The sequence below is a fragment of the Tachysurus vachellii genome, chromosome 11 (assembly GCF_030014155.1).
Source record: "Tachysurus vachellii isolate PV-2020 chromosome 11, HZAU_Pvac_v1, whole genome shotgun sequence".
Classification (NCBI taxonomy): domain Eukaryota; kingdom Metazoa; phylum Chordata; class Actinopteri; order Siluriformes; family Bagridae; genus Tachysurus; species Tachysurus vachellii.
Window position 1 is genome coordinate 952,501 of NC_083470.1, and position 22,500 is coordinate 975,000.

Genomic DNA, 22,500 nt, shown 5'->3' on the forward strand with positions numbered 1-22,500 from the left:
GAGTACCCGGAGGAAACCCCTGAGGCACGGGGAGAACATGCAAACTCCACACACACAAGGCGGAGGTGGGAATCGAACCCCCAACCCTGGAGGTGTGAGGCGAACGTGCTAACCACTAAGCCACCGTGCCCCCCGGGACATTTCTGTAGATTCTAAATAAAGTTTGTAGACATTTTTCTAGAGAAGGTCATAAGGAGCAGTGACCTGTTTTATTCCTCTTACACCACCTCAGCTAATGATCACATATTTATAAACCTGTTTAAACGTTTAGCGTCTGATTAACAAACGGAGAAAGAGAACAAGCACATTAATCTATACAAAGTCTGTGATTTATGGAACACTCAGAGCTGCTGTTATAGAAAACAAATGAAGATCTGATTGTGATGTGAGAAACTCCGCAGAACTGTGATTGAAATGTCAATAATCACACTGAAGACCACGGCGCAGAACAGTGTCCAACATCAACGTCACGAATTTTCTACATCACCATGAAACACCTGCAGCGGGCGGGTCCGAGTGGGTCGGACACTTTAATCCTGAGCACGAATCTTAAAAGTCTTTCTCTATAAAGATTTAATGACACTCACTTATTGCACTAAAATATGACATTAAAAATCCCTTATAACAACTGCACCTCATGTCCATATATGAACTCAACGAACCATCTACAGTATATCATTAAATATGGACTTAAGTGTTGAAGGAAATTGGAGGTTGAATGAGATGTGGAGTGAAGTTGTAAAGGATTATCGCTAGAAGGAAGTGAGGTTAAACGGGCTAGAAGAGAAAAGCACAAAATAAGAAAAGATAGACAAAGGGACAGGAAAAGGTATTAAATGAAAATAGATGAAAACCTGATTAAGGCCCTAGTGGATGAGGTGAGGAACTTAAATATTAATATAAAATAAAATGTTCCTGACTAATGAAGACATCACGGATCAGACACTGTACCTAGACATTAAAAGCATGAAGAGCCCGACGGAGAGGATCGTACTTCGTTAAGTTTTATTTTTCAGACATTCAAGAGAACTCTGAGGCATTTTCTTTAATTATTTTTATGTAACTTTGTATAACCTGATATAACCTTTCAGAATGTATGTACTGTAGCATTAAGGGGGGGCATGGTGGCTTAGTGGTTAGTACGTTCGCCTCACACCTCCAGGGTTGGGGGTTCGATTCCCACCTCCACCTTGTGTGTGTGGAGTTTGCATGTTCTCCCCGTGCCTCGGGGGTTTCCTCCCCCGGTCCAAAGACATGCATGGTAGGTTGATTGGCATCTCTGGAAAATTGTCCATTGTGTGTGAGTGAATGAGAGAGTGTGTGTGCCCTGCGATGGGTTGGCACTCCATCCAGGGTGTATCCTGCCTTGATGCCCGATGACGCCTGAGATAGGCACAGGCTCCCCGTGACCCGAGGTAGTTCGGATAAGAGGTAGAAGATGAGTGAGTGAGAGTGAGAGTGTAGCATTAAGTTGCAGCGAGCTTTGACTTAATTGAGCTTCTGATTATCTTGTGTACTCGCAGGAGAACACTGCGACCCGGATATCTTAATAAAAGGTTTAACCAAATGTATACGAATATTGCTTTGCTTAGCAGGGACATGTAACCACAGCTTAGCAGCTAGAAATTTAACCGTGTCGGATATATAACCATTGATCGTCATTTAAGTGTTTTGAATGTTAAATCAGAAGAGACTCTGATGTACAGAAGGTATTGCTGACAGAAAGAAATTGCTGCGAGCCGTATGTGTTGAACAACAACTGATGTAGGAAAAGTGTATAAAAATCTATCTTGAAATATACACGATGTGCATTCTAGTGTAGACAGCCTCAGTGTGTGTTATACTCTGTGTGTATCAGAAAACAAACACAGGCTTACACTTGGAGAGAGTTTCTTGATTTGTTACGGTCTTTGCATTTTAATTACTTTTACTTATTTTAATACTGTTTGATTATTTGAAGGAGATTTTTATTTCTTTTTCTTTACTTTACATATATTACACACATTTATCTGTATTACGTTGCTTTTAATAAAAACAAGGAGTCCCATTGTGAGGACCCTGAAAAAAAGTCTGACTCCTTCATCTAAAGATTCAAACAATAGATTAAGTAGAAGAACTTGAAGATAATCCTTGGTTAGAAGACCGAGGGACTTTGAAGGACACCTGTGTTCAAGTTAAGACCAACTCTGATAGTTGATCTTGTGTTTTCAAAACTAACCCGTGCAAATTAGGACACATCCTTTAGTGGGATTGTGGAAGGGTTTCCTACGCAATCCGAAAACATGTGTCACTAAGGGACACGTATGTCAGTATAAATTACTTCAAGGTGGCTCGTGCACAGAATGTTTGAAAAATAATACATAGAATGTTTATGGTATTAGTGGAAAATTCAACTAAACAAGGTATCTGTGCAAGGAACTAAAAAGTATCCGATACAAGAGATAGTTGAAAAGCTTCCATCCCATAAAAAAGAGCAATCCACCTGTGATATAATGGGTGTCAAAACTGCCCTCTGACCCTCACCAGCAAAGTAGGGCAGAATCGGTAGTGACATCTGGAGGCGAGATGTGCGCCTTAACTCCTAAGAGTATCAGGGATTTGTGTAGATCTCTGGGAAAGGATGTTACCGTCTGAGTGGACAATAACATGCCAGCCCACACAGAACATCCAGGTTCAACCTGGATAAGTAGTATATGGCACAAAGGTAGGGAACGCAACATTACCACCAGAAACAGGGAGAAGATCCCCAGGTGACATGTCACAAGTATGTTTAGGAGGCATGTCAATAGCAGGAAATAATGCAGTGCGAGGCAAGAATTGGTTAATGCACTTAGGAAAAGAAGAACTAGTGTGGGACATTCATCATTAGACAAGGATGTCTTAGACTCAGGAAGACCCAGGCTATGGGATGATCCTCAAACAAATGGTCTCTATCCCCCTCTACCTCAGCCGAATGACCCTACCAAGGTATTGTTTAGTACCCCAATAGCTACCAGGGAAAAATTCACAGACAATGTATTTTCCAGTGAGAGTGAAGACGAAAGATACATCTGACCACGAACTAGGATAAAAACTAAACAAGGAAGTTCAACTTCAAGAGATAGGAGAAACTCAAGCAGAGCAAGCGAGCAAAGAATTAAAGTAAATGACAAGGTATGTGTTAACCTCAGCCGTGTTGAAGCAAATAAAGAAGGCAGAAGTCGCCTAAAAGTGGCAAATAAGTTCACTGGTTTGAAATTAAGAAAAATACTCCAGTTAGCTACTGGAGAAAAAGTGGACGAGATTAAAGACAGAACAGACATAAATGAAAAAGCATGCAGGAAGTCTTACGGACTGAGAGACAAATCCAAATCAAGCCAAGGAAGAACAGACATGCCCCGACCCCAGGCTCGGGCTGACTCTGAATCTGAAGACGAGTGTGATAGGGCCAGTGCAAGGGCCTTAAGCCCAGATAGTGGAAGCTCCTCTGCTGAAGACAGCACACCGGAGACTTCAGGTGAAGTAGATGAAATTCTAAAAGATATAGGGCTGAGGAAAAAGTAAGCTGCTGTAAAAAGAAAGACTAAAACAGCTAATTACAGACCCCATCATGTTCCAAGTACTTGCAGGAACTGAACTAAGGGGAAAAGATCCACTAGAAAGAGCCAATCAACTGCTTAAAGCAAAACAAATGCACAGAATTGATAAATCAGCTGTTAGTGCACGAAATAGGGCCAGAATGGAACACTAAACTAATTACATACAAAAAGGAACTAATCCTAGGAAACCCTCATAAAAAGGAAAAAGCTAGGATTGAGAAGACAATACAGGAGTATGGCCTAAGCTTGCTAACAAAAGAGATAGACAAAGGTACCAGGAGACAGGCTATTCTAGAAACGATAGGAGAAATACATGAGGAAGGGAAAGTTAAAGGCCTGAATCTCTTCCTCTTAATGGGACCAGAAACTCCTATGAGCACAATCCTCAGTGAGGGGATAAAATACGACAGAAAGTCGGCCCTGATTAAAGAAAAAGGAGGAGAGAAGGAAAAGAGTAAAGATCAGTCCTTTGTGCAGAAAGGAAAGCAGACCTCGAAACCTCAACGTGAAGCCTTCTCAAGAACGAGGAAATTCACAACACCACCCTAGACAGGAAAACAGGCGTGACGCATCCTCTCGAAAGCCGTACAACTCCACAAGACAAACGCTCTACTAAGTCCGATGAGAGAAAGTGTTGTGATTACATTGATCCAGAAAAATGGAAGAAAATGACCCCTGAAGAGTGAAGCAAAATATTAGAACAAAGAAAAAATAAAACAGCCCCAAAACCAACCTCAACTAAGAAATTACAAGTAGTCAAAAAACGCTAGGCAGAGTCGGCCTCCAGCAGGGAACTAAGAGATGCCCTCGATAAAGAAAGTACACAAGAAAAGGAGGTCAACTAAAAACCAAAATAGGAAACCTGGAAGTTAGAATTAACACGGGAGCTGATGTATTTACACAGTATTTACATTTACAGCATTTAGCAGACGCCCTTATCCAGAGCGACTTACATTTTATCTCATTTTTATACAACTGAGCAATTGAGGGTTAAGGGCCTTGCTCAGGGGCCCAGCAGTGGCAGCTTGGTGAATGTAGGAATCAAACTCACAACCTTCCGATTGATAGCCTAATAAGAAATACCTAATAGAGGCATATGATGGTGAAATAAAAGAAAAAGAGGTGTATAATTTAGAAGGACTCGAGGTCATAAAAGCCAAAGAAAACCTCTCAGCCCTTAAGGATGTAAAACACATAAAGGGCAACACTAAAGTGGATCATTTAAAAGAAATAGAAAGGATTCTTAATGAAAATAGCTTCGAAAAAAGAGATTAGAAGAACTGCTACTCAAATACAAAGAAATATACAGCAGAAGCAAAAATGACTGTGGTTTAATGGGCCCTGAACATACCGCTAAAAATCCTAGAAGGACCTCCTAGTCCCCAAAAGCAATACCCTATCAAAAAGGAAGCAATAGAGTCCTTAAGACAAACCATTCACTCACTCATTCATCTTCTACCTCTTATCTGAACTACCTCGGGTCACGGGGAGCCTGTGCCTATCTCAGGCGTCATCGGGCATCAAGGCAGGATACACCCTGGACGGAGTGCCAATCCATCGCAGGGCACACACACACTCTCATTCCCTCACACAATCACACACTACGGACAATTTTCCAGAGATGCCAATCAACCTACCATGCATGTCTTTGGACCGGGGGAGGAAACCGGAGTACCCGGAGGAAACCCCCAAGGCACGGGGAGAACATGCAAACTCCACACACAAGGCGGAGGCAGGAATCAAACCCCCAACCCCGGAGGTGTGAGGCGAACGTGCTAACCACTAAGCCACTGTGCCCCCCTTAAGCCAAACCATCGAAGATTAATCAAAAAAGTCCAAGGTGCACCTACTAACGCACTTATACAAGCGGTAGCAAAACCAGATGGAGGCTGGAGATTAGTGACTAACTACAAGGCATTAAACAAAGTGACAGTACCTAATACTAGATACTTAATCAATGCGCACGACGCCACAAATGGATTAGGAACGGAAAAAATTCCTATCAAAAATTGACTTAGACAATGGATTTAAAACCCTCTCTAAAGAAAATGGAAATAGGAAAAAGTGAAGTAGAATTCCTAGGATTTACAATAACAGGAACTGGTAAATCCCTATCAGAAACTACGAGACGACTTCCTCAAGATCATTCAAATGGGAAGAGAAGGACGAGAGACTAAAGGAAACCTTATTACAAATGGCCTTAGATTCCACACAACTAGTCAGACGAGATGAAGAAACAGATCTCGTAGTTTATGTAAACAACACAGACACCGAGATCGAAGCAGTACTCTATAATGAAGGAAGAAAAACACCAGTCAGCTTTTACTCTTACACAAAAGAAGGAAAACAGTTGAAACATGAGCCAGACAGTGCTATAGACATTATAATGACTATAGCTAAGCTCTTGATTTCTCTCAAGATATTTGCTAAAACAAAGCAAATAATAATTGAAGCGGACGCAGTAGAATCAGGAGGAATAACTACTTTAGAAAATGAGATAAAGAATCTCTAATAAAAAACAAAGAAAAAGTCCACTAGTTTACGTGGGGAGAATTGGGAGTGATTCTATATGACATACAACTAAAATACCGGGTGAAGAAGGGGTCAAAGAAAGAAAAGGAAACCCAAGTTATTTTTACTGACGGATCTAGCAGAGAGGGCAAGGCCAAAAGTGCGATCATCTGCGAAGATAAAGGCACAACCTTGTTCAGGAAGGTGACAGAACACAAGAAGGGAAGCTCGTAGACTGCGGAAGTAGCAACAGTGGTTCACCAAAGTAGCCATACCAAGCAGAAAACGTACGCAGCTGAAGGAAACAGAGAAGTAGACATGCTGTTTTCAGTAAATGTGGTTAAAAGCCGTGAAGACAGCATGACACTTTTACAGAATCTACATAACAACAATCTACATCTATCTAATGTATATATACATATATGTATATATACATCTAAAATGGATTAAAATGTTCTTATATATAAGATTATAACAGAAGAAGAGGGTCAAGAAATTAGCATCGATTTTGCAGGACCTCTAAGACCAATGACACCCGAATAAAAATTGCTATTTCTTAACGATAGTAGACCATCACACTAACGTGTAAGTAATCCACCCTTACCCCAACAGCAACAGAAGCTTTTGTAGTGAAATGCTTAGAGCAGTACTTCAAACATCACGGAACCCCTTATTCTGTAAGAGGTGATAATGGTCATAATATAACAAGGAAAGAAGTAGAAGACTTTTTAACCAAACATGGAGTAAGATTGACAAAAGCAGTGAAATATCAACCCGAGTCAAATGGAATTGCAGAAAGAGCAATAAGAGAAGTTAAAGACTGGTTTACGGGGCACGGTGGCTTAGTGGTTAGCACGTTCGCCTCACACCTCCAGGGTGTGAGGCGAACGTGCGAAGGTGGAGACCTTGTGTGTGTGGAGTTTGCATGTTCTCCCCGTGCCTCGGGGGTTTCCTCCGGGTACTCCGGTTTCCTCCCCGGTCCAAAGACATGCATGGTAGGTTGATTGGCATCTCCGGAAAATTGTCCGTAGTGTGTGATTGCGTGAGTGAATGAGAGTGTGTGTGTGTGTGTGTGCCCTGCGATGGGTTGGCACTTCGTCCAGGGTGTATCCTGCCTTGATGCCCAATGACGCCTGAGATAGGCACAGACCCGAGGTAGTTCGGATAAGCGGTAGATAATAAATGAATGAATGAAGACTGGTTTACTAGAAATAAAACCAAACCACGGGATGAACTAATCATACCCTGTCTAGGACGCCGATAGCTGACTCAGAGACAAAAGAGTCAAATAACTTGAAGCCCAGTGACATGGGCTACATACAAAGAACTGTAAAGAACAGCAGATTTAAAGAGAAGGTAGGGACCGTCGATAAGGTAAAAGAAATATTAGATAAACAAACAGTTTTGCTAGAAAACAACGGAATAAACTCTCTACGAGATTTAATATGGCCCAAGGGTCAAACCCAGAAGCTGTGACTTTTACCACAGCCCTAGAACATATCCATTCTCAGGAAGGATTAGTATATTTACTTATCAGACCCCATCACTCGGAAGTATCAGTCTTGATGAAGGCAGAAGAGTGTAGAAAGAGGGGGTGTAAAATGGAGACACCTGAAAGGGTAGATGAAAATAAAAGCCCATATCGCATAGAGAACCGTGTGTTCTGCAAAAGTCACACAACAAAGGTGATTGGGAAAAGTGAGAAGGCAGTGAGATTTAAGTCTCACTGGGAAGAAGATGATGATAAAGGAATAGGAAGTTGTGCCATATCTAATGTAACATGCTGTGGGGGGATGTAGGGTAAAGTACCCTAAAATGAAACTGATGGAGATGGAAGAAACCATTCCATGTGTCTGTCTGAAGTGTAAAAAATGCAAAGATTACTATGGTTTGAAGAGCCAGGGAAGTCAATTCTCATGGGATGGAAGAAGCTTAGAGACGTGTAAAATGTGTGAGAAGTTGCATGACAATGGATGGATAAGGCAGAGAAGCTTTAGGCCAATGTTTACAGTTAGGAAAACTGAAGGATGTCTAGGGCTGATCACCCAAACCGACACCAGAGGAACTCTAGACATGACAGCTGAGGAATTGTAAAGCCAAGAGTGGCAAGGGAGGAAGGGGCAAAGCCTAGACGGCTATAATCCCCTCATCCCATACAAAGACCAGTAAAGAATGGAGCAGAGGCTCCACAAACTTTCATTACTGGCAACAGGACGGTCCAGAGGAAGGACTAACAGGACGGTCCAGAGGAAGGACTAACAGGACGGTCCAGAGGGAGGACTAACAGGACGGTGCAGAGGAAGGACTAACAGGACGGTGCAGAGGAAGGACTAACAGGACGGTGCAGAGGAAGGACTAACAGGACAGTGCAGAGGAAGGACTAACAGGACGGTGCAGAGGAAGGACTAACAGGACGGTGCAGAGGAAGGACTAACAGGACGGTCCAGAGGAAGGACTAACAGGACAAGGACGAGAGACTAAAGGAAACCTTATTACAAATGGCCTTAGATTCCACACAACTAGTCAGACGAGATGAAGAAACAGATCTCGTAGTTTATGTAAACAACACAGACACCGAGATCGAAGCAGTACTCTATAATGAAGGAGGAAAAACACCAGTCAGCTTTTACTCTTACACAAAAGAAGGAAAACAGTTGAAACATGAGCCAGACAGTGCTATAGACATTATAATGACTATAGCTAAGCTCTTGATTTCTCTCAAGATATTTGCTAAGACAAAGCAAATAATAATTGAAGCGGACGCAGTAGAACCAGGAGGAATAACTACTTTAGAAAATGAGATAAAGAATCTAATAAAAAAACAAAGAAAAAGTCCACTAGTTTACGTGGGGAGAATTGGGAGTGATTCTATATGACATACAACTAAAATACCGGGTGAAGAAGGGGTCAAAGAAAGAAAAAGAAACCCAAGTTATTTTTACTGACGGATCTAGCAGAGAGGGCAAGGCCAAAAGTGCGATCATCTGCGAAGACAAAAGGCACAACCTTGTTCAGGAAGGTGACAGAACACAAGAAGGGAAGCTCGCAGACTGCGGAAGTAGCAGGAAGTAGCAGCTCTGCTGCAAGCGCTGAACTTTTGCACAGACAGAGTATACACACACCTTAATCATGGTGGACTCTGAATATGTAGTAGATGCTTACAATCAACATTTAGATACATGGAAATTAAATGGCTTTGTGACAGCCAAGCGCAAAGAGATAGCCACAAAGAAATGTGGATACACACTGCTGATTTAGGAAAGGAAGTGAAACCAACAGTGGTTCACCAAAGTAGCCATACCAAGCAGAAAACTTACGCAGCTGAAGGAAACAGAGAAGTAGACATGCTGTTTCCAGTAAATGTGGTTAAAAGCCATGAAGACAGCATGACACTTTTACAGAATCTACATAACAACAATCTACATCTATCTAATGTATATATACATATATGTATATATACGTCTAAAATGGATTAAAATGTTCTTATATATAAGATTATAACAGAAGAAGAGGGTCAAGAAATTAGCATCGATTTTGCAGGACCTCTAAGACCAATGACACCCGAATAAAAATTGCTATTTCTTAACGATAGTAGACCATCACACTAACGTGTAAGTAATCCACCCTTACCCCAACAGCAACAGAAGCTTTTGTAGTGAAATGCTTAGAGCAGTACTTCAAACATCACGGAACCCCTTATTCTGTAAGAGGTGATAATGGTCATAATATAACAAGGAAAGAAGTAGAAGACTTTTTAACCAAACATGGAGTAAGATTGACAAAAGCAGTGAAATATCAACCCGAGTCAAATGGAATTGCAGAAAGAGCAATAAGAGAAGTTAAAGACTGGTTTACGGGGCACGGTGGCTTAGTGGTTAGCACGTTCGCCTCACACCTCCAGGGTGTGAGGCGAACGTGCGAAGGTGGAGACCTTGTGTGTGTGGAGTTTGCATGTTCTCCCCGTGCCTCGGGGGTTTCCTCCGGGTACTCCGGTTTCCTCCCCGGTCCAAAGACATGCATGGTAGGTTGATTGGCATCTCCGGAAAATTGTCCGTAGTGTGTGATTGCGTGAGTGAATGAGAGTGTGTGTGTGTGTGTGCCCTGCGATGGGTTGGCACTTCGTCCAGGGTGTATCCTGCCTTGATGCCCAATGACGCCTGAGATAGGCACAGACCCGAGGTAGTTCGGATAAGCGGTAGATAATAAATGAATGAATGAAGACTGGTTTACTAGAAATAAAACCAAACCACGGGATGAACTAATCATACCCTGTCTAGGACGCCGATAGCTGACTCAGAGACAAAAGAGTCAAATAACTTGAAGCCCAGTGACATGGGCTACATACAAAGAACTGTAAAGAACAGCAGATTTAAAGAGAAGGTAGGGACCGTCGATAAGGTAAAAGAAATATTAGATAAACAAACAGTTTTGCTAGAAAACAACGGAATAAACTCTCTACGAGATTTAATATGGCCCAAGGTTCAAACCCAGAAGCTGTGACTTTTACCACAGCCCTAGAACATATCCATTCTCAGGAAGGATTAGTATATTTACTTATCAGACCCCATCACTCGGAAGTATCAGTCTTGATGAAGGCAGAAGAGTGTAGAAAGAGGGGGTGTAAAATGGAGACACCTGAAAGGGTAGATGAAAATAAAAGCCCATATCGCATAGAGAACCGTGTGTTCTGCAAAAGTCACACAACAAAGGTGATTGGGAAAAGTGAGAAGGCAGTGAGATTTAAGTCTCACTGGGAAGAAGATGATGATAAAGGAATAGGAAGTTGTGCCATATCTAATGTAACATGCTGTGGGGGGATGTAGGGTAAAGTACCCTAAAATGAAACTGATGGAGATGGAAGAAACCATTCCATGTGTCTGTCTGAAGTGTAAAAAATGCAAAGATTACTATGGTTTGAAGAGCCAGGGAAGTCAATTCTCATGGGATGGAAGAAGCTTAGAGACGTGTAAAATGTGTGAGAAGTTGCATGACAATGGATGGATAAGGCAGAGAAGCTTTAGGCCAATGTTTACAGTTAGGAAAACTGAAGGATGTCTAGGGCTGATCACCCAAACCGACACCAGAGGAACTCTAGACATGACAGCTGAGGAATTGTAAAGCCAAGAGTGGCAAGGGAGGAAGGGGCAAAGCCTAGACGGCTATAATCCCCTCATCCCATACAAAGACCAGTAAAGAATGGAGCAGAGGCTCCACAAACTTTCATTACTGGCAACAGGACGGTCCAGAGGAAGGACTAACAGGACGGTCCAGAGGAAGGACTAACAGGACGGTCCAGAGGGAGGACTAACAGGACGGTGCAGAGGAAGGACTAACAGGACGGTGCAGAGGAAGGACTAACAGGACGGTGCAGAGGAAGGACTAACAGGACAGTGCAGAGGAAGGACTAACAGGACGGTGCAGAGGAAGGACTAACAGGACGGTGCAGAGGAAGGACTAACAGGACGGTCCAGAGGAAGGACTAACAGGACAAGGACGAGAGACTAAAGGAAACCTTATTACAAATGGCCTTAGATTCCACACAACTAGTCAGACGAGATGAAGAAACAGATCTCGTAGTTTATGTAAACAACACAGACACCGAGATCGAAGCAGTACTCTATAATGAAGGAGGAAAAACACCAGTCAGCTTTTACTCTTACACAAAAGAAGGAAAACAGTTGAAACATGAGCCAGACAGTGCTATAGACATTATAATGACTATAGCTAAGCTCTTGATTTCTCTCAAGATATTTGCTAAGACAAAGCAAATAATAATTGAAGCGGACGCAGTAGAACCAGGAGGAATAACTACTTTAGAAAATGAGATAAAGAATCTAATAAAAAAACAAAGAAAAAGTCCACTAGTTTACGTGGGGAGAATTGGGAGTGATTCTATATGACATACAACTAAAATACCGGGTGAAGAAGGGGTCAAAGAAAGAAAAAGAAACCCAAGTTATTTTTACTGACGGATCTAGCAGAGAGGGCAAGGCCAAAAGTGCGATCATCTGCGAAGACAAAAGGCACAACCTTGTTCAGGAAGGTGACAGAACACAAGAAGGGAAGCTCGCAGACTGCGGAAGTAGCAGGAAGTAGCAGCTCTGCTGCAAGCGCTGAACTTTTGCACAGACAGAGTATACACACACCTTAATCATGGTGGACTCTGAATATGTAGTAGATGCTTACAATCAACATTTAGATACATGGAAATTAAATGGCTTTGTGACAGCCAAGCGCAAAGAGATAGCCACAAAGAAATGTGGATACACACTGCTGATTTAGGAAAGGAAGTGAAACCAACAGTGGTTCACCAAAGTAGCCATACCAAGCAGAAAACTTACGCAGCTGAAGGAAACAGAGAAGTAGACATGCTGTTTCCAGTAAATGTGGTTAAAAGCCATGAAGACAGCATGACACTTTTACAGAATCTACATAACAACAATCTACATCTATCTAATGTATATATACATATATGTATATATACGTCTAAAATGGATTAAAATGTTCTTATATATAAGATTATAACAGAAGAAGAGGGTCAAGAAATTAGCATCGATTTTGCAGGACCTCTAAGACCAATGACACCCGAATAAAAATTGCTATTTCTTAACGATAGTAGACCATCACACTAACGTGTAAGTAATCCACCCTTACCCCAACAGCAACAGAAGCTTTTGTAGTGAAATGCTTAGAGCAGTACTTCAAACATCACGGAACCCCTTATTCTGTAAGAGGTGATAATGGTCATAATATAACAAGGAAAGAAGTAGAAGACTTTTTAACCAAACATGGAGTAAGATTGACAAAAGCAGTGAAATATCAACCCGAGTCAAATGGAATTGCAGAAAGAGCAATAAGAGAAGTTAAAGACTGGTTTACGGGGCACGGTGGCTTAGTGGTTAGCACGTTCGCCTCACACCTCCAGGGTGTGAGGCGAACGTGCGAAGGTGGAGACCTTGTGTGTGTGGAGTTTGCATGTTCTCCCCGTGCCTCGGGGGTTTCCTCCGGGTACTCCGGTTTCCTCCCCGGTCCAAAGACATGCATGGTAGGTTGATTGGCATCTCCGGAAAATTGTCCGTAGTGTGTGATTGCGTGAGTGAATGAGAGTGTGTGTGTGTGTGTGCCCTGCGATGGGTTGGCACTTCGTCCAGGGTGTATCCTGCCTTGATGCCCAATGACGCCTGAGATAGGCACAGACCCGAGGTAGTTCGGATAAGCGGTAGATAATAAATGAATGAATGAAGACTGGTTTACTAGAAATAAAACCAAACCACGGGATGAACTAATCATACCCTGTCTAGGACGCCGATAGCTGACTCAGAGACAAAAGAGTCAAATAACTTGAAGCCCAGTGACATGGGCTACATACAAAGAACTGTAAAGAACAGCAGATTTAAAGAGAAGGTAGGGACCGTCGATAAGGTAAAAGAAATATTAGATAAACAAACAGTTTTGCTAGAAAACAACGGAATAAACTCTCTACGAGATTTAATATGGCCCAAGGGTCAAACCCAGAAGCTGTGACTTTTACCACAGCCCTAGAACATATCCATTCTCAGGAAGGATTAGTATATTTACTTATCAGACCCCATCACTCGGAAGTATCAGTCTTGATGAAGGCAGAAGAGTGTAGAAAGAGGGGGTGTAAAATGGAGACACCTGAAAGGGTAGATGAAAGCCCATATCGCATAGAGAACCGTGTGTTCTGCAAAAGTCACACAACAAAGGTGATTGGGAAAAGTGAGAAGGCAGTGAGATTTAAGTCTCACTGGGAAGAAGATGATGATAAAGGAATAGGAAGTTGTGCCATATCTAATGTAACATGCTGTGTGGGGATGTAGGGTAAAGTACCCTAAAATGAAACTGATGGAGATGGAAGAAACCATTCCATGTGTCTGTCTGAAGTGTAAAAAATGCAAAGATTACTATGGTTTGAAGAGCCAGGGAAGTCAATTCTCATGGGATGGAAGAAGCTTAGAGACGTGTAAAATGTGTGAGAAGTTGCATGACAATGGATGGATAAGGCAGAGAAGCTTTAGGCCAATGTTTACAGTTAGGAAAACTGAAGGATGTCTAGGGCTGATCACCCAAACCGACACCAGAGGAACTCTAGACATGACAGCTGAGGAATTGTAAAGCCAAGAGTGGCAAGGGAGGAAGGGGCAAAGCCTAGACGGCTATAATCCCCTCATCCCATACAAAGACCAGTAAAGAATGGAGCAGAGGCTCCACAAACTTTCATTACTGGCAACAGGACGGTCCAGAGGAAGGACTAACAGGACGGTCCAGAGGAAGGACTAACAGGACGGTCCAGAGGGAGGACTAACAGGACGGTCCAGAGGGAGGACTAACAGGACGGTCCAGAGGAAGGACTAACAGGACGGTCCAGAGGAAGGACTAACAGGACGGTCCAGAGGAAGGACTAACAGGACGGTCCAGAGGGAGGACTAACAGGACGGTCCAGAGGGAGGACTAACAGGACGGTCCAGAGGGAGGACTAACAGGACGGTCCAGAGGAAGGACTAACAGGACGGTCCAGAGGGAGGACTAACAGGACGGTCCAGAGGGAGGACTAACAGGACGGTCCAGAGGGAGGACTAACAGGACGGTGCAGAGGAAGGACTAACAGGACAGTCCAGAGGAAGGACTAACAGGACGGTCCAGAGGAAGGATGTCAGAGGTTAACATCCATGATAAACTACAATCATTGGGTGAAACAGGCCGTTGGCACCACCATCCTACCAGAGGGCCATAAGAGACAAAGGGAGAAAGAAGAAATGATTGGAATAGTCTGGTGTGCAACCGGGCCTGGAAAATGGGAAAAACTCCTATTAACTGACCTGATGGTGCAGCTGATAAGAGAAGGAGAATCCCACCACAGGATAGGATAGGATCCCCTGGAGACAGTTAGAGACCATTCATTTTGGTCCTAAACCAAGAGTAAAACCAGAAAAGACTAGGCTCAATTTAATGGGGATGGAAACAGTGATCCTGCTGAAGAGAATCTGTTTCAACATCATTCCCAGCAGCCGAAGATATGAGACACCAACCTTCTCAAGAGGAGCAGGAGAACTCAGAGAGAGTTCTGATAATGGTCAAGAGGTCAATAGGCCCAACAGTCTTAGTACTGTATAGAACCCTAGAGGGGGTAATTGCTGATATAACAGGAGTAGATGAAAGAGTGTACCTATATCAGGGAGTAGCAGAAGAATACGGTTCTACAGAAACCACTAAGAAATTGGGAAGAGTAAAAAAGATGGTTAAATAAAATAGGACAACAGAGAAATAAGAAAAATTCTTAATCTGTGTTATAGAATGAAGAAAAAGAAGGAGCACCAGTGCTGTGCATCTAGCATAGGACTAATATCCTTTATAAACATGTTTATATTGTCAATAACCATATTAATTATAGGAATAGAGAAAGAAGTATCTGAGATTCCTCATCTATTTCAACCATGTAACAGATCTACTGAAGAAATTGATCCCAAATGTCCCGATCAAATGGGGGACATTCCGGCACAACAGATAATGGAAGCCCTAGCAGTGCATGTCTTAAACCCTTTGCCAAGGGAGATAATGAACTGCAGCAATAAAAACATAAATGATGGTACATACTATAATGTATGTACCATCATTTATGTTTTTATATAAAATACAGACAATAAAACAGCTACAGGAAATACAAATAGTGGAAAAGGACAATGCAACCAAATGGAAGCTGCACTGGAACATAAAGACGTATGGGGCAACTATAGGAATGATTTCTCGGTAAGTAATAAGTGTAGTTGGGTACCAATAACCACAGAAAAGGTCACCACCCTGTTAAAAGGCTTAAAGGACCTCAATGTCCAGGTTGAAGCACAAAGGGCACTGGGAACACTGGCACAAGGCGATGGGGGAAATGATGATGAAGGAAAGCTTAACTACACCAATCCTGTAGGAATGGAAGGATCAAATATTCTTCTATTAACTTTACACCCCAACCACTCTAGTGTCTGGATCCCGAACAAAGAGGCAAACTGTTAACAATCTCAACCCCTGTGTGTGGTGGAGAGACGGAAACATGCGTAAACCCAACAAATTATTGGGGCACATATTGAACACATGTATGGAATACTGCAAGAAAACACTGCAGTATAGAACTATTTTTGGATATTATGTAAATGCGACGGGGGGGTGCACAGTGGCTTAGTGGTTAGCACGTTTGCCTCACACCTCCAGGGTTGGGGGTTCGATTCCCACCTCGACCTTGTGTGTGTGGAGTTTGCATGTTCTCCCCGTGCCTCGGAGGTTTCCTCCGGGTACTCCGGTTTCCTCCCCCGGTCCAAAGACATGCATGGTAGGTTGATTGGCATCTCTGGAAAATTATCCGTAGTATGTGATTGTGTGAGTGAATGAGATACGTCACAGGCTCCCCGTGACCCGAGGTAGTTCGGATAAGCGGTAGAAAATGAGTGAGTGAATGTAAATGCGACTGAATATCACAATGAGACTGTGTTTAAAGCAAAACTAACAAACCACACAAATGTTCCAAACATTATAGTTATAATTTTTGGAATGTAGAATGGGGCATTACCGAATGTAGGGTTAGGCATGACACTTCGGATGACATTGTAGGATTCTATCAAAACCAATGGGGGAATGGTCAGAAAATAGAAGGACCTCATCGGATGACTTTTAATGTGTATAAAAAACCTGAATGAGATAAAACTAGAAGGGAGATACATGGCTTATCAGTTAATGCAGCCAATTGGTCTAGAGTGAGTGGTTACCTTAGGGAGAATGTAACTGATCAAGGAATGAGAATGTACTTGGCGTTATATATTTACGCCTGGCCAAAAATAAATATGACCACTATAAATGGTCAAGCCAAGGTTAATGACAAAGACATTGTATACCCTATAGGAGCGTATTTTACAGGAACAAATTGGACCAGTTATATGCATTCAAAATAGACGACTCGAAAATAGAACAGATGCAGTTGAAATGGAATGGCAAACCCCTGAACCCTGAAAGATGGTACATGTCCAGGACTAAAAGGGTAAAATAGAGTAACTTTGTTCTCACCAAAGGAGGGTGCTCATTAGAGGTCTTCACGGGTCCACTTAGATCTGAAAACCCGAGGTCCGACCCGAGACCCGAGCTGGTTCAGGTCTAAAAGTTTCACGTGTGCCTCGGACACGGGTTGGGTATAATAATAGCGGCGTCGGGTCTCGGGTAATTTAAAATGAATGTGTTTTTACCAAACGGACCCGAGAAGACCCGAACTACTGGATCTCATGTGTGTGCATCGACTCGAGTCCTTTTCCAACCTCTCCTCTATTTGCCAAGACTGCTTGCGACATTGTGACATATTGCTGGCGGTAAGCTAATTTTCGTTGAAACAGACCTGTCAATCAATTTTGAATCCATGCAGTAGGGGTTACTTTTCTGTCTGACTGGTGCGTGCTGGGCTGCATCGGTGTGTGTGTGCAACATTCGGGTCCAGTCGGGTTAAAAAAACAATTGCTAACCGGTCGGGTCGGACTGGAGTCTAATTTTTTTCGGGTTTGTCACGGGTCGGGTCTTTCTTAAAAAAAAAAATTATGCATGTCGGGTTCAGGTAAAAAGTGATTCGGGTCACTTCGGGTCGGGTAGATTTCTTTAGACCCGAGAAGACCTCTAGTCCCCATATAAGTAACACTGAAACTATGAAGTTGAAACTAAAGATATGAAGTTAAAGTAGAATTAAGAAAATGCCCAAGAAACCTATTGACTGAATGGGTACGGCAACCATATAGCGAAAAGGCATTCATAAAAGAAGGGAGCAGTTGCCTTGGGGCATCACAACAATACACTTCAGCAGTGATCATAATGATGCAGTTAAGTCAATTTTTAAAATACTGCACTAGTGGCTTGATAGATAAGGCAGACTAGTAAAACCAATAGATCTCTGAATATACAAATCATCACCTACAGGTATATGGAACCAATAACAGCAGGATCCAATTGGGCCTGGGTCTCAATATTACATAACCAGGTGTCAAAAACTAAGAGAACGTTTCTGTGGTTCAAACGAACACGTCTTTATCAGAACAATAGAAAATGGCTGGAATAATGCAGTCAAAATTGTTAAAGACACCGGAAATGTATTATACAGATAGGGAGAAAACCTTTGGAATCTAATAGAGACAATATGGGGAGTAATCATGAAATGGTGGTGGATAATTGTTGCTATAGTAGGAACTATAATAATCTTAATAATAGCAGTGAAATACATGCAATATTGGGTGCAATGTGCAAGATGTTTGCAAATCTTCAGCTCGCGGAAACCGCAAAGACGTCGGAGTAATGCGGAAGAACGAAGAGGGCGAAATTTGCTTCTTAAAGCTTTTGCTAGATTTAGTCTCACACAAGTTTTTCTTCTGTGAGACTAAATCTAGCAAAAGCTTTAAGAAGCAAATTTCTGTGAAACCAGGATCTAAATTTTTGATCTCAAAAATCCAACTGATCTGTAATGCCATCAAACTTCAGCGACAATGCTACAGTGCTACTGCAGCAACTGCACTGATCTGGGAGAAGGAGGTTCTAAACCATGGACAACGGTAAGCATAAATATTTGTCTATGGCTTATGGCTTGCATCTATTTGATGTGTGATCGACATCCTGGTTTCAAAATTATAACAGGATTATTCGGAACAATATACTGTCAACAAATTAGAGGAATATTAATAACGTTAACTTTAATCACGTGGTTGATTCATAGTAGAGGATCAAATATCAAATATGGAAAATAAGGGGAAGGATCTTGTTATCAGTGATGACATTCGGCTATACAGCCTCAGCCACTATAGTAAACCTGTTTAAAGGACCTAAATGGATCACTATATGTGTAGTTACTTTTATGAGTTTTTGGTTTTTGTTATGGGTAGCCATTTATGTATGGAAACAAGATTTAAATATGTAAAAGTTCTTGCTCCAAATGTTATCTTTACTATAGTTACAGATGTTTGTACTGAATATACAAATGAGGTCAGACCAATGATATTAGGAATACTGATGTTGTTCACTCCTCTTAAATGGAGAATTAAAGGTGAGGTCTCCGTTGTTTGAGAAATGCTTCAGAAAACTGAGTCGGGACGACAAACAAAACAAAAACAAAACAAACGTGTAGCCAATGAGCAGAAAGGGGCGGGCTTGTTAATATGGGCGGAGAGAGTGTTCAGTGCGCATGTGTGACATTAGCAGAAAGCGGTTTTAACATTGACATGGAGGATAAAAACAAAGAAAGGAAGTGAAGAAAGACTTACGATAAGGTAAGAAGTAGGACGTGTTAATATAGGATCAGCTTTCCAGCGCTGGAGAGAACTGAAGGAGCAGGAAGTTGGTCACATATTCACAGATTGGAGTTTCCTGAGTCAATAACTCCTGAGCTAAACACTGTTACTACACAAATAACACCTCTTTTCTATCGTAGTAATGTAGAGACGCAGCTACAACCGTGTTTTGTGTAGTAACAGCGTTTAAACAACGGAGACCCCACCTTTAAACTAACTGCAGGACCTGAATCATCAACAGGAAACGAATAACTTGGATTCTGTACTGATGGAGTTGGATGTGGATGGATCCTGAATGTGGAAACTCATAGTGATTTATGTTATAATAGATTGACAGATTGAGAAAACAATACAATCTAATGTTTTATTAGTTAACAATGATAAAGTTCATATGTTGGGGCAAATTTGGCACCAGGGTGAGAATCCCAATGACGATGAGGACCCTAGTGTATCACCAGTAAAACTTACCAAAACATTCAGCAGCATGTTTAAATGTCAACACAGTGAGTGACATTGAAAGCTTGATCTGAAATCACAAGGTTTTTATAATATGTAACCACAGCTTAAGCACACACGCAGTCAGCAACGGCAAATATGTTTGAGAAGCCTGACAGGATGTTGTTGAGAAGCATAATGACGTTAAGAAACATACTAATAAATGGTATGAAAAGGGTTTTAGATCCAGTTATTAGTGTTCATTCACCTAGAGTCAAGCTTAGTGTGTTACACTCAGTTATTGCTAATAGTGTGTGCATCAGAGAACAAACCCAAGTTCACACTCGGAGAGAGTTTCTTGGTTTGTTATAATCTTTACATTTTAATTACTTTTACTTATTCTAATACTGTTTGATTATTTGAAGGAGATTTTTATTTATAATTTTAATTTCTGCTTTTAATAAAAACAAGGAGTCCCATTGTGAGGACCCTGAAAAGACAAGAAGGTCTAAGTCTGACTCCTTCATCTAAAGATTCAAACAATAGATTAAGTAGAAGAACTTGAAGATAATCCTTGGTTAGAAGACAGAGGGACTTTGAAGGACACCTGTGTTCAAGTTAAGACCAACTCTGATAGTTGATCTTGTGTTTTCAAAACTAACCCGTGCAAATTAGGACACATCCTTTAGTGGGATTGTGGAAGGGTTTCCTACGCAATCCGAAAACATGTGTCACTAAGGGACACGTATGTCAGTATAAATTACTTCACCATATATGACAATCAAGGCCCGCCCACTGAAAAGCTGATCTTATTTCCATATAGAAACTGCATAGTATTTGCATTCTTCTAAGAGCCTCTATGACACGCCTCCATTTCCACTGGATGTCATGCTTATAGTCCCATACATAGCAATCAAGACACGCCCACTAGAAGCATTTCTATATATGGTCTCAAAGACACGCCCACACTCCCTGAGCAGTGCATCTTCCTGAAATACATAACAACTATTAGTAAAAATGGATTCTGACTTTTTAGTATCTGCTTATGTCGTGATTAATAAAACAGTTTAAGAAATAACGCTGATGTGTTTTCGTGTGCGCACGTGCACGTGTGGTTCCATGTTTGCTTTTTTTTTGTTTTGTTTGTTTTTACCATGCAGATGACAGACAGAACTGAAAGGATATGGCCACTCTATGATCCTCTTGGCGTATTTCCGCACCACGTTGTCCTCGCTGAAGATGAAGAGCGACCTGTTCTGGGTGAAGCAGTTCTGTCGGACCGGGATGGGGTTGTACAGGGCCATAGTGCGCGCGCGCTGCGCTTTGGTCTGCTTGAAAACCGGTGAAACTCCGCCGGTTGAGGATGAAGGAGGTTCCCGAGTCCTGCTGCGCTCCGATCCTCCGTCCAGCACGCCATGGCCAGGCGGCACCGCGTCTCCGAACCGAGCCATTCTGCCCACAGCAGTCACGCACGAACAAGAGGAACACACACACGAATAATAACAATTAAAAAAAATGAATAAATAAATAAATAAAATCAGATGAGCCCTTTAGGGAAAGGGCGGGGTGCGGCCGCGACACTGAGCATAAACACAGCGTCCAGTGGGTCAGTGTTTAAGAGCCTAATAAAGTGTTGACTAAAGTCAGTTCAGTGTTAATGCAGTGCTCGTGAATTCAGGGACGTTTAAGTGACCCGTAGAGACATCATCCATTCTGCTGAACACAACCTCGGGATGAGTAAATAATAAATAACTCAGTGTCGGTGTTGCTTTACGCGTCGTTGTGCGTTATTCCTAAAAACAAAAGCGCAGAAAACTCGTGATAATCCAACTGGTGCTGATGTCGTACATCCTCATTAAACACCAAACACCACTTTCTTTTCTCTCTCTTTTCAGTGTAGTCCGATTTCACCCGCGTCCTTACATCCTGACATCCTTTTATCCTTCCATCCATCCGCGCGAAGCCCTAAAACTTTCCATTGCTCTCTCTCTCTCTCTCTCTCTCTCTCTCTCTCTCTCTCTCTGTCTTTTTTCTCTTCTTCTACCCTCTCTGTATTTCGTTTTTTCTTATGGTGTGTGTAAACATTCACACCGTGCTCTCCTCCCTACACACCCGCACACACACGCACACACACACTCCGCTCTCCGTGCTCTGATCTCTTGCTTCCTCCGTGCTCAGTACTCTCCGTCTCCAGCGCACCGGGTAACATCACACACACACACACACACACACACACACACACACACACACAATGTAACCATGGCGATGTCGATCAAAAGGTCACGTTATGGGCGGGGATTATGCTAATGACTCCTCCTTCTCATCATAATCATCATCACCATCATTATCATTATAATCATCATCATTTTCAGGAGCATCAAAAAGCTCAAATCCAGAAGCCTAGAGTTCTAGAGGGGATTTCTTTCTTTCTTTCTTTCTTTCTTTCTTTCTTTCTTTCTTTCTTTATTTCTTTCTTTCTTTCTTTCTTCGTTTTTTCTTTTATAAAATAGCATTATTTTGTGTTTGCGTATTTTGTAAAAAAGTCTGTAAGCCCTGATATAATAAATGTGTGTGTATATATATAGTTCCAGTGTCAGACAAATATATGTAGGTTATTTATATTTTACAGTAAACACTAATCAGTCATTATATTAATTAAT

The 22,500-nt window shown here is 41.9% G+C and overlaps 1 protein-coding gene across 1 annotated transcript in view; it reads right to left on the reverse strand.

Moving 5' to 3' along the window:
* LOC132853251 (voltage-dependent R-type calcium channel subunit alpha-1E) overlaps nucleotides 1–22,500 on the reverse strand; it is a 114,822-nt gene that overhangs the window by 56,855 nt on the left and 35,467 nt on the right. The window contains exon 3 of the mRNA XM_060880821.1: nucleotides 21,026–21,292. Coding sequence (XP_060736804.1) covers nucleotides 21,026–21,292 — 267 coding nt within the window. The remainder of the gene's footprint in view (nucleotides 1–21,025; nucleotides 21,293–22,500) is intronic.